Here is a 15,289-nt window from a genome sequence, read left to right on the forward strand (position 1 = left end):
GCTGCAGTAGTGGCTGAATCACACCTGAAACAAGCATGCAGCTAAACCAGTGTAGAATGTACTCTAGCTTATGTTAACTTATTTCTATGTTAATGACCAGACACTTGAGGTCGTATCAAAGGGGTTAAATAAAAGGGGTTTATTTACAATTATACATATGTACAAGTTAGATCATACAAAGTATGTGTCCCACATAATGGCTCTATATACCCTATACACAGTCACACACTTTCATTAGCTGAGCCCCTTTCCATCTCACAGTCCATTGCAGCAGCATTCCAAGAGAGAGAGAGCCCGAGAGCTTCCCAAACAATGTCTTATATCTGGCTACCACAGGCATATGAGACCCCTCCTCTGTGTTATACCTCAATAGTTCCTGCCCCTAGCAGCTGGGGGAGGATAGGAACCTGTTGGGGTTGTTGTAGCAGTTGTCCACTTGCAGTTAGCACAGCCCTTCCCCATTCCGGATTAACCACCTGGTTGTAGAGAAGATTTGGTTTCAGTTGAAAGAGGACAGGTCCTTTACAGAAACTCTTGTGTTGCCAAACCAGATAACTCAGTTTCCTCTCAGCTTTCTCCTCAATGGCCATTTGCGGGGGCTGGGGTCAGAGTCTGAGGCCATTGTCTTTGCTGTGTTATTTACTGCTATGCAGATGTGTGTGGTTGTAAAAAGTCATTTATGACACACAGTCTTTGCACAAGGCCCCAGCTGATCAACTAGATTCACTATAAATCTCTCATAGCAACATAAATGTCCAGACATACTTTTCCATTAAGGCACACATGGAAATACACCGTTTATACTGATAAAATACAACATTCCCTCCTGTTGTGCCTAATGGACACACCCTCATGGCTGGGATCCGGAACATGTGCCTTTCAGCGGCTAGCTTCTGTATGCTCAACACAGCTACATTGAGTCACAAAACAGTTCTTGCTGGACGCAAGCCACCGCTGGGCTGTATCAAATAACATTTACCCCCGGCAGTGTGACACAGTCCAAGGTTATTGGGAATCATTTCTCCTGTGGCCAGACCATCCTCGCTATGCAGGGGCCAACGAGCAGGAACCCAACATTCATTTCCACTCACACCTAATCGGTACATTGACATGACATTAATTGTAAGCGTGAATATACAACATCATACCATATATGCATCACCTGGATTTACCAGATCGCAATATCTTATCATGTGAATTACCCATAGTTGGTTCTGCAGGTTTATTGGCATCAATTTATACCTTTATTACAAAGACACATCATACCCATGGATTATCCATTGCAACCTAATATATCTTTCAATGAGTTTGTTTGTGTATGTAGGTTGTGCACATGAAAATATAAGTTAAGAAAACTATCTATTGTACCATTGTAGTTCATGTGGTCTGCAAAACACATTTACATTTCAGTACCTACATTGTCTTGTTCTCAGTGGATTGGGCACAATATATATATTCATGGAACAAAAAGGTTTAGCTTCTAATCAATTATCAGTACTTTGATTCTACATCATTGGTTATATCATTGGTGTCTGGACATTACATTACCAGAGGTTACCCACCCCCACTGTATACTGAAAGGGTGGGCCTGATTATTAAAATAACTGGATAGAGGTTTTACCCACAAAGAATACGCCTGCTGTTCAGGCTTTATCCACCTTCCAAGCTTAATTTATCTTCTAACAAAAAAACATTGTTGGGGGTCATTTCCACTGGCTTCTTTGAAGCTATGGCCACTTCTTGTTAACCATTCAATTGTGTGAATTTACATACATTCTTTTTGGTTGTAGACTTCACCTCATCTCTGTGGGCTAAATACCCATTCACTTCCTTTGATGAGTCCTCCTACAATTTATCAGTGTCAATGAATCTATACCACACCCTACATAACAATGAGAATACTCTCTGTAGCCTTCCAACCTGGGAGAGGATTATTTTGGAAGGCATTTTAGTGTAGGAACCATCCCCCTTTCCTTATAAATCCAAATAAAAGAAAATAAATATCTCCGCTACTGCTGCGTGTTAATATCTCTGCGGCCCCCTGCACACTGCCAATCTGATTTGCAACTCCGATTTTCACTGGGCGCTGTCGACCTACGCAGAAAAACGCATACGAAAAAAAAACTCGGCATGCAGTACCGACTCACAATCGCACGTAAAATCGCGTCCCAAAACTGCCAATCGGAATTGCATGTAGTGTGCAAGAGCTCGCAGGAAAATATAACATATCTGACAATACCTCCCACAAGAGAACAAACTCTTTTTAATCTTAAATACTGTAAATTGATCATACACCTATAGATTTCCACCCAATGTTTCAAAACGATAAATTCCTTTAGGAAAATAATCGATTCAGAATAACTCGATTCCTACCAACCACTGCACATCAATTCCCAATAGATTCCAGCCCGGGAATCCATTACTAATCGATCGTATTGCAGAGTTGCCCAATGCAGTGCAAGGTTATTGGCCATTAATTTGCCAAAGTTGTTGCTCCTGATTGGTTTTAACTTTCCCACCTGTCTGATCGATCAATCGCCAAAATTGATCGATCTGACATTTGGGGAATCGATTCCTAGCAGCTGAATCTGCAAGGAAATAACTGAGAAAATCGATGAGTGTATGGCAACCCTTTCCATTACTTTCCTTGATTGTAGATTAAATTATAAACTTAAGAGGTTTATTCGTAACAGTACAATTGCATTTGAGTACTCCTTATGAACATATAACTAGGCAAACAGCCTCCATAGCTGTGTTTACTCTTGCCTTCAATATCTTGTATATATCCCCCCCTTTGGTACCTCAAAGCATAGGTACCACTTTGTCAAGACTTCTATGTAAAGAGAAAACCCACAAAAGTGAAAAAATGAAAACAAAACAAAAAAAAAATGGTGTTTGGGGAAGCAACAAAAATCCCCACAACTGAAAAGCAAAAAATATATTGTGAAAATAAAATTATCAAATTATCCAAAAACTGAACAGGGAGAGTAAAAAAAAAATTACAACCCTTTGGTTGTTCCTAATCACACCAACAAACAAACACATAGAAACAGGCCTATTTCAGGACACACACATAAGTTAGTTACACACAGGTCTGTACAATTAGTACATTGACACAGAGATGCTGATATCCTTTGGAGTTCATTGTCTTCAGTAGTGGGCCATCTGTGTCAATAGAAACAAGAAATACAAGAAACAACAACAATACAGTACAAGTCAACTGTTAACCACCTTTACTTCAGTTTCACTCATTAAACCTTCTATTGTTTAATTGTTTGCAAACAATTAGGATTTTAACTCATGAGCTCATGGTATTTTCTGCAGACTAATTGTTAACCTCTATATTTTAGCATGGGTGCACCCTGGTCCTAACCAAATTCCATGTAGACGCCCTTGGCTAAAGAGGAAAAAAAAAAAAAAAAAAAAACACACTACATGAATACAACATAATCAAATGTTAGATGGGTTGACTTTTTTTAAACCACATACATTTTTCCTTTCAGGGATATCTGAAAAACAAAGCATAATTATGTTAATATCCTCCCATTAAGACACCATTGTTCACAATCTGCTAGGTTACCCCTATAGTGCAAACCTGTTGAGACAACAGATTGTATTTCATTTGTCATACATTATTATACATTAATTTTTGAACATTCTGCCATATATCCCAAGAAAAAAGGAATTGCAATGTTTGACAAATTACAGATTAGCCAATATGGCATACTGGCTAGTGGGGAATAAATTGGAATGTTTGGCCAATGTCCTTGCTGTGCACTGGCACTGTATGCAAAACTAGAATATTGTTTAGGTTTCACTTGCTGGCCATGATTTCCGTTTACGTTTTCCAGCTTATCTGGGCCCTGAAATGCACCAATGTTCTCATGTTTTTCATGAGTTTGAGGGGAGATGGTGCTTACACAATTGGAGATATTGCTGGCGTGTCTATTCTTAACTTTGTGGTTTCTGCAATATTGTTTTATGTGGCCAGATCTATGACATCTGTAACATCGGAAAACGTTTCTCTGTGTACCTTTATATGCCACAGATACATTGGATGTCTCTCCCTCATTGCCCTCCTCACAACAATCCCTCAGTATATTAATAAATTGTTGATACGTGATGGCATTTTTAAGAGCAAGTTTAACTGGGCGGCTTACCATACACTTATTTGCCATCGAATATAACAACTCCCCATCATCAGATGATATATCTTGGCAATTATGTACCACTCTATACATTGAAATGTACTCATGACAAAATATTACAGGATCCATTCCATTCATGAATCTCATGCTTGCCAATGCTTGCCCGCCTCTTTCATCACGGCTTCCCAATACACGCTGTACTTCCTGTCTCCTACTTCCTGCATCTGCTACACAACCACCATTTTCCAGAACTATGCGAGTGGCTAAGGGCCCAGGCAACCAGGCCCGTAAAAGTGCACATGCATCTTCATCATTTAGACTGTACTGACATACCACTGCCTCAAATTGATTAGACAACCTCACAGGCGATTCTAGGGAATCAAAATCGCCCAGAATCTGACATAAGCGCAGTTTGTCCTGAACTGTTAGCACAGTAGGACTGGACACATCTGCTAGTTGTACCCCACTGCAGGTACTGTCATCAGTAATAGTGCAGACATTTGCAGAATCACAAGTTTTTGCTTTTTGTTCACATATTGACAATATGTAATTTTCCTTCTGTATCAACACTGAGTTGGTATGTAACAGTTCTCTTTTTAAAGAGGCAACCAGCTCTTGCATCTGGGTTAATTTATCATTGAGTAAGTGAATTAAGGTTTCATTTGAGGCGCATTTGACCTTGTGCTGTTCTATTTGTTTCTCCAATTCACTATTCCTTTCCTTCCAATCATCTGCCTCTAATTTTAACGCCTGCAAATCAGCTCTCGATGAATCTGCCATAACCACCAAATTATCTTTAAACTTATCCAGGTCCTTTCTGATTTGCTGTCTGTCTGCAGCCCAATCTCTCGCTCTCTGCTCTGATATGACCCTCATCCTAAGTAAAATTGAAATTTCATTTGCAAGCTTTATCCTCTGTACTTTCTTTCCAAAATATGTCTGCTGCAATCCATTATTACATTTCTCACATTTTTCTACCAATGAAGCAAACTGTTGCTCCTGGGATTCATTTGCAGATGTATTCACATCAACCGTGGCATTGTCCCTAACATACTTCTGTGCAAGCTCCATTTTCACCAAACTGTACACAAGCTTCAATGACCAACACAAAAGCTATTGTCCTCATAATACACTCACATTCACTTCTAACTGCCTTCAGATTATGTGATCTACACTCACAATGGCTGACCAAACTATATACACAAATACAGCAACAACAGGAGATGAAGCTTTTACTGCCTCTCACAGACCATTCATATTCAATCCACACAATTCCTGAAACCTATTGTTTCCTATAGCATACCTATATGCTTTCAACAAACTATTTTCCTAGCAGTTAACTCGTCATACATACAACTAAACATCACAAACTGCAACCAAAATACATACATGCATTGATATAACAGAAACAAAATACCTTATCGCCTCTCGAATGCTTGCATCGCGTCCCGGTTCCACGCTGGAGTCTTCCGTTAGGTCCTTCCTCGTAATTGTACGCTCTCTGGAACTAATAGCTAGAGTAATTTCTGTTATGGGGTTCTATGTGGATTTACTAATTATCCACACGCTATCTGGGGTGCCAAATGTAGAATGTACTCTAGCTTATGTTAACTTATTTCTATGTTAATGACCAGACACTTGAGGTCGTATCAAAGGGGTTAAATAAAAGGGGTTTATTTACAATTATACATATGTACAAGTTAGATCATACAAAGTATGTGTCCCACATAATGGCTCTATATACCCTATACACAGTCACACACTTTCATTAGCTGAGCCCCTTTCCATCTCACAGTCCATTGCAGCAGCATTCCAAGAGAGAGAGAGCCCGAGAGCTTCCCAAACAATGTCTTATATCTGGCTACCACAGGCATATGAGACCCCTCCTCTGTGTTATACCTCAATAGTTCCTGCCCCTAGCAGCTGGGGGAGGATAGGAACCTGTTGGGGTTGTTGTAGCAGTTGTCCACTTGCAGTTAGCACAGCCCTTCCCCATTCCGGATTAACCACCTGGTTGTAGAGAAGATTTGGTTTCAGTTGAAAGAGGACAGGTCCTTTACAGAAACTCTTGTGTTGCCAAACCAGATAACTCAGTTTCCTCTCAGCTTTCTCCTCAATGGCCATTTGCGGGGGCTGGGGTCAGAGTCTGAGGCCATTGTCTTTGCTGTGTTATTTACTGCTATGCAGATGTGTGTGGTTGTAAAAAGTCATTTATGACACACAGTCTTTGCACAAGGCCCCAGCTGATCAACTAGATTCACTATAAATCTCTCATAGCAACATAAATGTCCAGACATACTTTTCCATTAAGGCACACATGGAAATACACCGTTTATACTGATAAAATACAACAACCAGTCTGACTTCAGTCAGAGCACCTGATCTGCATGCTTGTTGAGGGGCTGTGACTGAGGGTAGGTTCACAGTGCGACGCTAAATTTACGCGTTATAGCCCTTTCTAACTTGTACAAATGCACTGCAATGCAAAGTCAATGCTACATTCACAGTGCATTATTGCGTTCTAGTGTAACGCAGCACGTTCTGTGAATGTAGTGATTGCAGTGTGTTTGGCACGTTATGGGCTGCGTTACTGTGTTTGCACATGCTCAGTGGATTTTGTTTTTAATGAAAAAAACCTAACGCAAGCGCCATTTTGGCCGCATTAGGATGCCACGATAACGGTGCATTTGATGCGACGTTAAGGTCGCATTGAAATGAAAGCTAAACGCAACGCAATATAGCATAATGTGTACTAACACGTTATGCTTTTGCATTGCGTTACTACCTGCGGTGCGACCTTAACGTCGCACCAAAAACGCAACATCAACTGTGAACTTAGCCTCAAAGTATTAGAAACACAGGATGAGCAGGGGAGTCAGGCAACCGGTGGTATTTTAAAAGAAAAAAAAAATCATATCCTTTTCAGTCTAGGTTCCCATTAAAAGTAAAATATCAAAAAGGTCATGTTTAGCCTCCCCCAATTGCTAACAAGCGACAGCTAAAATTGCTGCTATTGAAACGGTCAGTCCTCTGCTGTATAATCATTTCTGGCGTCCCTTTCCCAGAGACCTGGCAGCACATTAACTGCTAAGTGGGATCTGCTTTTTTGTGTGTATTTAAACGCCATACAGGAATGGTTATAAACTACATTGTTAGCATTTAAGCGCTCACTTACTGCAGAATTACATTATACCGTATGTGTTACAGGGACATTGCTTTTCTACAGTGCACATTTTCTGGAAGCTTCAAGGGAGTTTCCCACTGATTAAAGGTACAGTTTGACAAAATGTTAGTATAGGTTATATGGAATTTATACTCGTAGACTTGGAAGGTATAAGATGGGTCTGCTTTACACAGTCTTTTGTCTTTGTTTTAAGCTAAGAGCAAAATTAACTTAACAGCCACTTAAAGGACAACTGAAGTGAGAGGTATATGGAGGCTGCCATATTTATTTGCTTTTAAACAATACCAGTTGCCTGGCAGCCCCGCTGATCTATTTGGCTGCAGTAGTGTCTGAATTACACCAGAAACAAGCATGCAGCTAATCTTGTCCGATAGGACAATAATGTTAGAAACATCTGATCTGCTGCATGCTTGTTCAGAGTCTATAAATAAAAGTATTAGGAGGACGAGGAGCAGCAGGACAGCCAGGCAACTGGTATTGGTTAAAGGAAATAAACAAAGCAGCCTCCATATAACTTACTTCAGGTGTCCTTTAAAAAGAGGACCTGTAATCTTGCACAGGACTGAAGTAATACATAGACAAAATGCACCCTGTATGTATTTAGAGAGTTTAGCCTGTAATTCCCCCTCATTTGTGTCTAATCGCAAGTTGTAATCTGATCTCTCCCAGTGTCACATGACTGCCTATGGAAGAGATGGCAGATAAGCTCATTTGAAAGCACTGGATGTTAACAATATGTCTACTTCCATTAATTAGGAAGTAGAAACAGTGCAGATTTATATCAGCTGTAACGAAGGATTTTTTTTTTTTTTTTTTTTTTTTAAAGGTTATTATGCCTTTGCATATCTTTTAGAGCAGAGAGGACATTCTGAGCAAAGGTCAGCTTTAAGCAGTGCTATCTACACTGTTCAGTTATTCTTTTATGATTGCAACTGATGAATAAAGTATACCTTTCCTGATGTGTGTCCACAGAAAAAGAAGCGATTAGACTGTCTCATAATTGTGATACCAGGAAGGTCAACTGCATACTAGATGGAAAAACAAAACAAGTCAGGTATTACCATATTCCATACAAACAGTTTCAATTTCAACTAATGCAATCAAAATCTGCAATCCTGAACATGAAAATCCTACAAAAAAAAGGCTCCACGCTAGCCACAAAAAAATAATAAAATAAAAATCTGCAGTCTAGCTGCAACTGTTTTTTTGTTTTTAATGGTGTTTGAAAGAACAACATTATTCCCCCATAGAACTAAGGTACAACAAATGACTGCTAGCACATGCCAATGTGCCAAAAGCAGTAAGGGCCCATTCACACTACAAGAGCTTTTTAAACCATTAGATATTTTAAAAGCTCTTGCTAATGCAATGCTATTGGGGATTTTTACTAAATCACATCGCTCCAGTGAGAACACACACACACACACACACACACACACACACACACAAGCAAGAGTTTTAAAAATCACAAGTGCTTAGAAAAGCGCTTGTAGTGTGAACAAGCCCTAAGGCCTTGTTCACATTGCGCTCCAATCAAGTTAGCGTTCGGCGTTTGACGCTATTTTTTTCTTGAATATGAAAATAAATTTCTAAAAACAATTGTTCCTACAAGGGTCGAGTCCAGATCGGATTGTATGTGTATGGTAGGTGTATTGGTGGCTTGATGAACCTCGTACCATGATTTGTGACTCCCCATGACATATTAAGCAAGGCCTGAGGCCTGTGGACACCCCATTGTGTTTGGACTGATAATGTTCCAGTCATAAGTATTATTTGCATATGACTGGAGTTTGCCTCAATACAGAATTGTTTTTCATTTTTTTGAGAGTCCTCTTACATTGGTGCTCTGCAGTAGCGGTGTGATTTAGAACAATCGCCCTGCATCCAAAAAGGCGCACCGTGCGTTATATCCATGGTGCGACTGAAGAGAAGCAATTAACATGACTTCCGGAGCAGTGTGTCATGGCTCATTGACTTTAATGGCCACTGCGACAAGCTGCGGCGGGGAGAGTACCGTGATATGACTCACCGCGGTAAGTGTAAATGGGGCCTGAATGTAAAATACCTTTGTGTTACATCTATGCTTTGATCCCACATGCAAGCCATTTCCACCATGCCTTTTGCAGAGCCACTCAGAGCGTGCCATATATTGTCTTGCCTGCACACTGATGGGGCGATCTTATGGACAGATAAGATTATTCAGAAGGGGGGGTAGGTTAGTGCAGTGAACAGGGGATCGTGAGTGGATGAAACCCATTGGCTCCCATTTGTATGAGAGGCTTTGCTAAAATATATACAGGATCTTCTAAAAAAATTAGCATATTGGCGTCAATTCACCAGAGAGGATTTACTAAGGGCCCGTTTCCACTCTCGCGGAAACGGCCGCGAATCCACAGAGTTTCCCCGCAGGCAAATCGCGCGGGGAAACTCTGCCATAGGGGACAACGGCGCCGCCGGCCGAATCGCTTGCAGTAGCGATTCGGCCGGAAACCCCCACAGAATTCGCGGCGGAGGCTGCGATTCCCATAGCCGTGCATGGCACGGCTGATGGGAATCGCCTGCAATCCCGCCCACCCGCTCAGTGCCGGCGTGCGTCTACGAGACGCACGCCGCACTAGTGGAAACGAGCCCTCAGAGAAAAAAGGTAGGTAGTTTATCTCATCAGGTATTTTAACACTCTGGAGTCAATTCACCAGTGTGAGAGGACAGAGAGAAAAGTGTTCGATAGCAGGGGATAATGGAGAGATATACATGAGGAAAGTGTGAGAAAGCAGAGAGTTAGGTAATCGGTATTAATGATTTACATTGGATACTTTTCCTCTCTGTAAGCTTGAAAGTGAAGCATTGTGGGTAGGAGGCGGAGTTTTACCACTACCTGACCAGAGTATTCCCGCTTTTTACTGCCGGATCATATCATAAATCATATCACGAGTGAGTCTGAACTTCTTCACCACCTCTGTCTCAGTAAAATTATCAAGAACTGTTCTCTCACGAAAAATACGAGGGGCGATTAAACAGACCCTCCTCCTGCGGCTTCGTCTCCTCATAATAGAAGCAAGCTCTAAGGCCTAGTGCACACCAGAGCGGTTCGGCTGCGTTTTGCGATCCGCTTGCGGCTGCGGATACGCTTGGGTAATGTGTTTCATTGGGCTGGTGCACACCAGAGCAGGAGGCGTTTTGCAGAAACGCATACTCCCGGGCTGCTGCAGATTTTGGATTGCTGAGGCGTTTCTGCCTCAATGTTAAAGTATAGGAAAAACGCAAACCGCTCAGAAAAAATGCACTTCAGAGCGGTTTGCCAGGCGGTTTTTGTTACAGTAGCTGTTCAGTAACAGCTTTACTGTAACAATACATGAAATCTACTACACCAAAACCGCTACACAAAACCGCAAAATGCTAGCTGAAATGCTACAGAAAAAGAAGAAAAAGCATTTCAAAATCTGCTAGCATTTTGCAGATCTGCTAGCGGTTTTTGGTGTGCACCAGGCCTAACAGAGTAAGCTCAAAAGGCTCCATCTTCCACAGCAGCAGCTGCTGTGTGAAAACCGCGATATCTCCAGGTGTGAAAACCGCGATATCTCCAGGTTCATTCAGGGGATAAAGAGATGAAAAAATAATGAATGGCCACACCCCCTTTCTTCCCTGGTGAATTGTGATTTGGAGAAAAACTAACTAACTATCACTTATTTATCTCATACTTATCTCACATTTATCTCTTGCATTTCTCTCTGTCGATATTTTCCCCTATACTTCTGGAGAATTGCTATTTGGAGATATCACAGGAGGCAAATTACCTCCCAAGAGATAAATAGGTTGGTAACCTCTGGTGAATTGACGCCATTGTGATAAAGTTCGTTATTTTCTGTAATATACTGATAAACATTAGACTTTCATATATTTTAGATTCAAATACACACAACTGAAGTAGTTCAAGCCTTTTATTGTTTTAATATTGATGATTTTGGCATACAGCTCATGAAAACCCAAATTTCCTATCTCAAAAAATTAGCATATTTCATTCGACCAATAAAAGAAAAGTGTTTTTAAAACAAAAAAAGTCAACCTTCAAATAATTATGTTCAGTTATGCACTCAGTACTTGATCAGGAATCCTTTTGCAGAAATGACTGCTTCAATGCGGCGTGGCATGGAGGCAATCAGCCTGTGGCTCTGCTCAGGTGTTATGGAGGCCCATGATGCTTCGATAGCGGCCTTAAAGAGACTCCGTAACAAAAATTGCATCCTGTTTTTTATCATCCTACAAGTTCCAAAAGCTTTTCTAATGTGTTCTGGCTTACTGCAGCACGTTCTACTATCACCATCTCTGTAATAAATCAACGTATCTCTCTCGTCAGACTTGTCAGGCCTGTGTCTGGAAGGCTGCCAAGTTCTTCAGTGTTGTGATTCTGAGATGCATCTTCCCCCTCCAGGCCCCTCTATGCACACTGGCTGTGTATTATTTAGATTAGGGCAGCTTCTCTCCTCTTTTACAAGCTGGATAAATCCCCCTCTGAGCTGGCTGGGTTTTCACATACTGCGGAATTACATACAGGCAGAGCTGTCTGCACTCTGCAGGAAGAAACAGCCTGACACTTCAGTGGAAGATAGCAGCAGGGGGAAAGAAACACACAAATGATCTCTTGATATTCAAAAGGAAGGGTGTATACAGCCTGCTTGTGTATGGATGTATTTTCTATGTGTGGACATACTGTACATCAACCTACTTCCTGTTTTGGTGGCCATTTTGTTTGTTTATAAACAAACTTTTAAAAACTGTTTTTAACCACTTTTAATGCGGCGAGGAGCGGCGAAATTGTGACAGAGGGTAATAGGAGATGTCCCCTAACGCATTAGTATGTTTACTTTTGTGCGATTTTAACAATACAGATTCTCTTTAAGCTCATCCAGAGTGTTGGGTCTTGCATCTCTCAACTTTCTCTTCAAAATATCCCACAGATTCTCTATGGGGTTCAGGTCAGGAGAGTTGGCAGGCCAATTGAGCACAGTAATACCACGGTCAGTAAACCATTTACCAGTGGTTTTGGCACTGTGAGCAGGTGCCAGGTCGTGCTGAAAAATGAAATCTTCATCTCCATAAAGCTTTTCAGCAGATGGAAGCATGAACCCACTTTTGAACCAGAAACAGCGGAAGAAGCGCCTGACCTGGGCTACAGAGAAGCAGTACTGGACTGTTGCTCAGTGGTCCTTTTTTCAGATGAAAGCAACTTGTGCATGTCATTCGGAAATCAAGGTGCCAGAGTCTGGAGGAAGACTGGGGAGAGGGAAATGCCAAAATGCCTGAAGTCCAGTGTCAAGTACCCACAGTCAGTGATGGTCTGGGGTGCCATGTCAGCTGCTGGTGTTGGTCCACTGTGTTTTATCAAGGGCAGGGTCAATGCAGCTAGCTATCAGGAGATTTTGGAGCACTTCATGCTTCCATCTGCTGAAAAGCTTTGTGGAGATGAAGATTTTATTTTTCAGCACGTCCCGGCATCTGCTCAAAGTGCCAAAACCACTGGTAAATGGTTTACTGACCATGGGATTACTGTGCTCAATTGGCCTGCCAACTCTCCTGACCTGAACCCCATAGAGAATCTGTGGGATATTGTGAAGAGAAAGTTGAGAGACGCAAGACCCAACACTCTGGATGAGCTTATCGAAGGATCCTGGGCCTCCATAACACCTGAGCAGTGCCAGAGGCTGATTGCCTCCATGCCACGCCGCATTGAAGCAGTCATTTCTGCAAAAGGATTCCCGACCAAGTATTGAGTGCATAACTGAACATATTTATTTGAAGGTTGACTTTTTTGTGTTTTAAAAACACTTTTCTTTTATTAGTCGGACGAAATATGCTAATTTTTTGAGATAGGAAATTAGGGTTTTCATGAGCTGTATGCCAAAATCATCAATATTAAAACATTAAAAGGCTTGAACTACTTCAGTTGTGTGTATTTGAATCTAAACTATATTAAAGTCTAATGTTTATCAGTACATTACAGAAAATAATGAACTATATCACAATATGCTAATTTTTTGAGAAGATCCTGTATATATTCTTTTTTTACACAATATTGAGCGCCACGATTTATTTTTCCGCATTAAACTGATGATTTTAGTGTTGTTGCTCCTGCAGTCAATTATATTGCGCCGACAAATTACGCAGCACTGTACAGATTATATATAGTCTTGTCACTAACTGTCCCTCAGAGGGGCTCACGATCTAGTCCCTGCCATAGTCATATGTCTATATCGTGTAGTGCATGTATCAGTCTAGGACCAATTTAGGGGGAAGCCAAATAACTTATCTGTATGTTTTTCGGATGTGGGAGGAAACCAGAGTGCCCAGAGGAAACCCACACAGACATGGGGAGAACATACAAACTCCTTGCAGATGTTGACCTGGCTGGGATTCGAACCGGGACCCAGCGCTTGCAAAACGAGAGCGCTAACCACTACGCCACAGTGCTGCCCAGTCAATGCGTTGTATATTACAGCGGTGCCTTCTTAAAGGTTAAATCAACTAAAGTGGTAGAATACAGCCTTCTCTGTAGGAGTTGCAGGCACCTAGTTTTCAATGAATGAAGACTCTTACATAGTGGATCATCATAACCTCAGTTTACATTCCCCATGTACATTATTTACCGATATTTAGCACGAAACATCTTCTGCAGAGCTTTACAGAGTATCCCTCAGAGGAGCTCATAATCTAATCCCTCTCGTAGTCATATGTTCATAGTAGTCTAGGGCCAATTTAGGGGAAAGCCAATGAATTTATCTGTATGTTTTTGGGATGTGGGAAGGAACAGGAGGAAACCTACGCAGACACGGGTAGAACATACGTTCACCAAATATTATCAGAGGCCCATTAAACAGTATTTTTAAAAAATTGCTAATATACACACGTAATCTGTTTTGGCTATCTATAATTACCTGCCCAGCAGAACTGAAACTAATGGTGGCCATACATGGTACAATAAAACCGGTCGATTATCCCGTTTATTCGATCTAAATGATTGTATCGAATGAAAGATGAAAATATTTTTTTTGATCAAGAAATTTGAACGATTATCCCGTTTTTTTCAAGAAAAATTAGATCCGACATGCTGGAAAAATCTTTATATTCGATCTAACGGAATAATCGAACTACATTATCTAATCGAAAAAAAAAAAATGAAAAATTGTACCATGTATGGCCACCCTTAGAGAGTGCTACAACTATGGTGTGTACAATGTGGTGAAATCCAAAAAGCAAAAATAGTCATGTGGGAGACATTTACTATTGTACTGACAAAGCTAGATTTCTGCAATATAGAAAAAACAAATACCCAGGGAGAATTGTCTAAACCAGAGAGGGTAACAAACCCCTCCAATGCAGACAGCATTAGAAATGTAATCTAGTTGCCATTAATAATAAGTACCCAAACAGCAAGATGAGGAATGTAAAAGTTCGTACACACGTCAGATTTTTCCAAACGACCGGTCATTTGGACGTTTGAACGTCCAGTCTTTGGAAATCAAATCAGGTGTGTACGGTCGGTCGTTCACCTGATAAGACTGTATTTGAACGATCTGCCAAGCAGATACGTCAAAACCAATCTTATCAGGTGAACGATCGACCGTACACACACCCGATTTGACGCTCAAACGACCAGTCGTTTGGAAAAATCCGACAAGTGTGTGCACCTGAAGAATTACCTTCTGGGTTTCCTGTACTGTATTCAGATCCATCTGTATGACATGATTCTGCATGCCTGCCATGAGCAAGGTGCTGCTGTCTGTGAGCAAGAGGCTGTGATTGTCTACACTTTCATCCATCCTGCAGAAAGAAAACATAGATATGGTTACAATACAGGCTTTTTAATACCTTTGCTTTACTTTGAGAGACCAGTATTAAATATTAAAGGAATGTGGTTTCCTGGACTGGAGAAGGCACCAGGCTCAGAAGCTGCTAAATGCAG

General features: G+C 41.0%; 1 protein-coding gene across 1 annotated transcript in view; it reads right to left on the bottom strand.

Annotated features, from left to right (window-relative positions):
• The window catches only part of PAN2 (poly(A) specific ribonuclease subunit PAN2), a 117,206-nt gene that overhangs the window by 61,440 nt on the left and 40,477 nt on the right, over window positions 1–15,289 (bottom strand). Inside the window, exons 4-5 of the mRNA XM_068267590.1 lie at window positions 15,027–15,147; window positions 8,283–8,360 (exon numbers count right to left, since the gene is read on the bottom strand). Of these exons, the coding sequence (XP_068123691.1) occupies window positions 8,283–8,360; window positions 15,027–15,147 (199 nt within the window). The remainder of the gene's footprint in view (window positions 1–8,282; window positions 8,361–15,026; window positions 15,148–15,289) is intronic.

Source organism: Hyperolius riggenbachi, chromosome 2, assembly GCF_040937935.1.
Source record: "Hyperolius riggenbachi isolate aHypRig1 chromosome 2, aHypRig1.pri, whole genome shotgun sequence".
Taxonomy (NCBI): Eukaryota; Metazoa; Chordata; class Amphibia; order Anura; family Hyperoliidae; genus Hyperolius; species Hyperolius riggenbachi.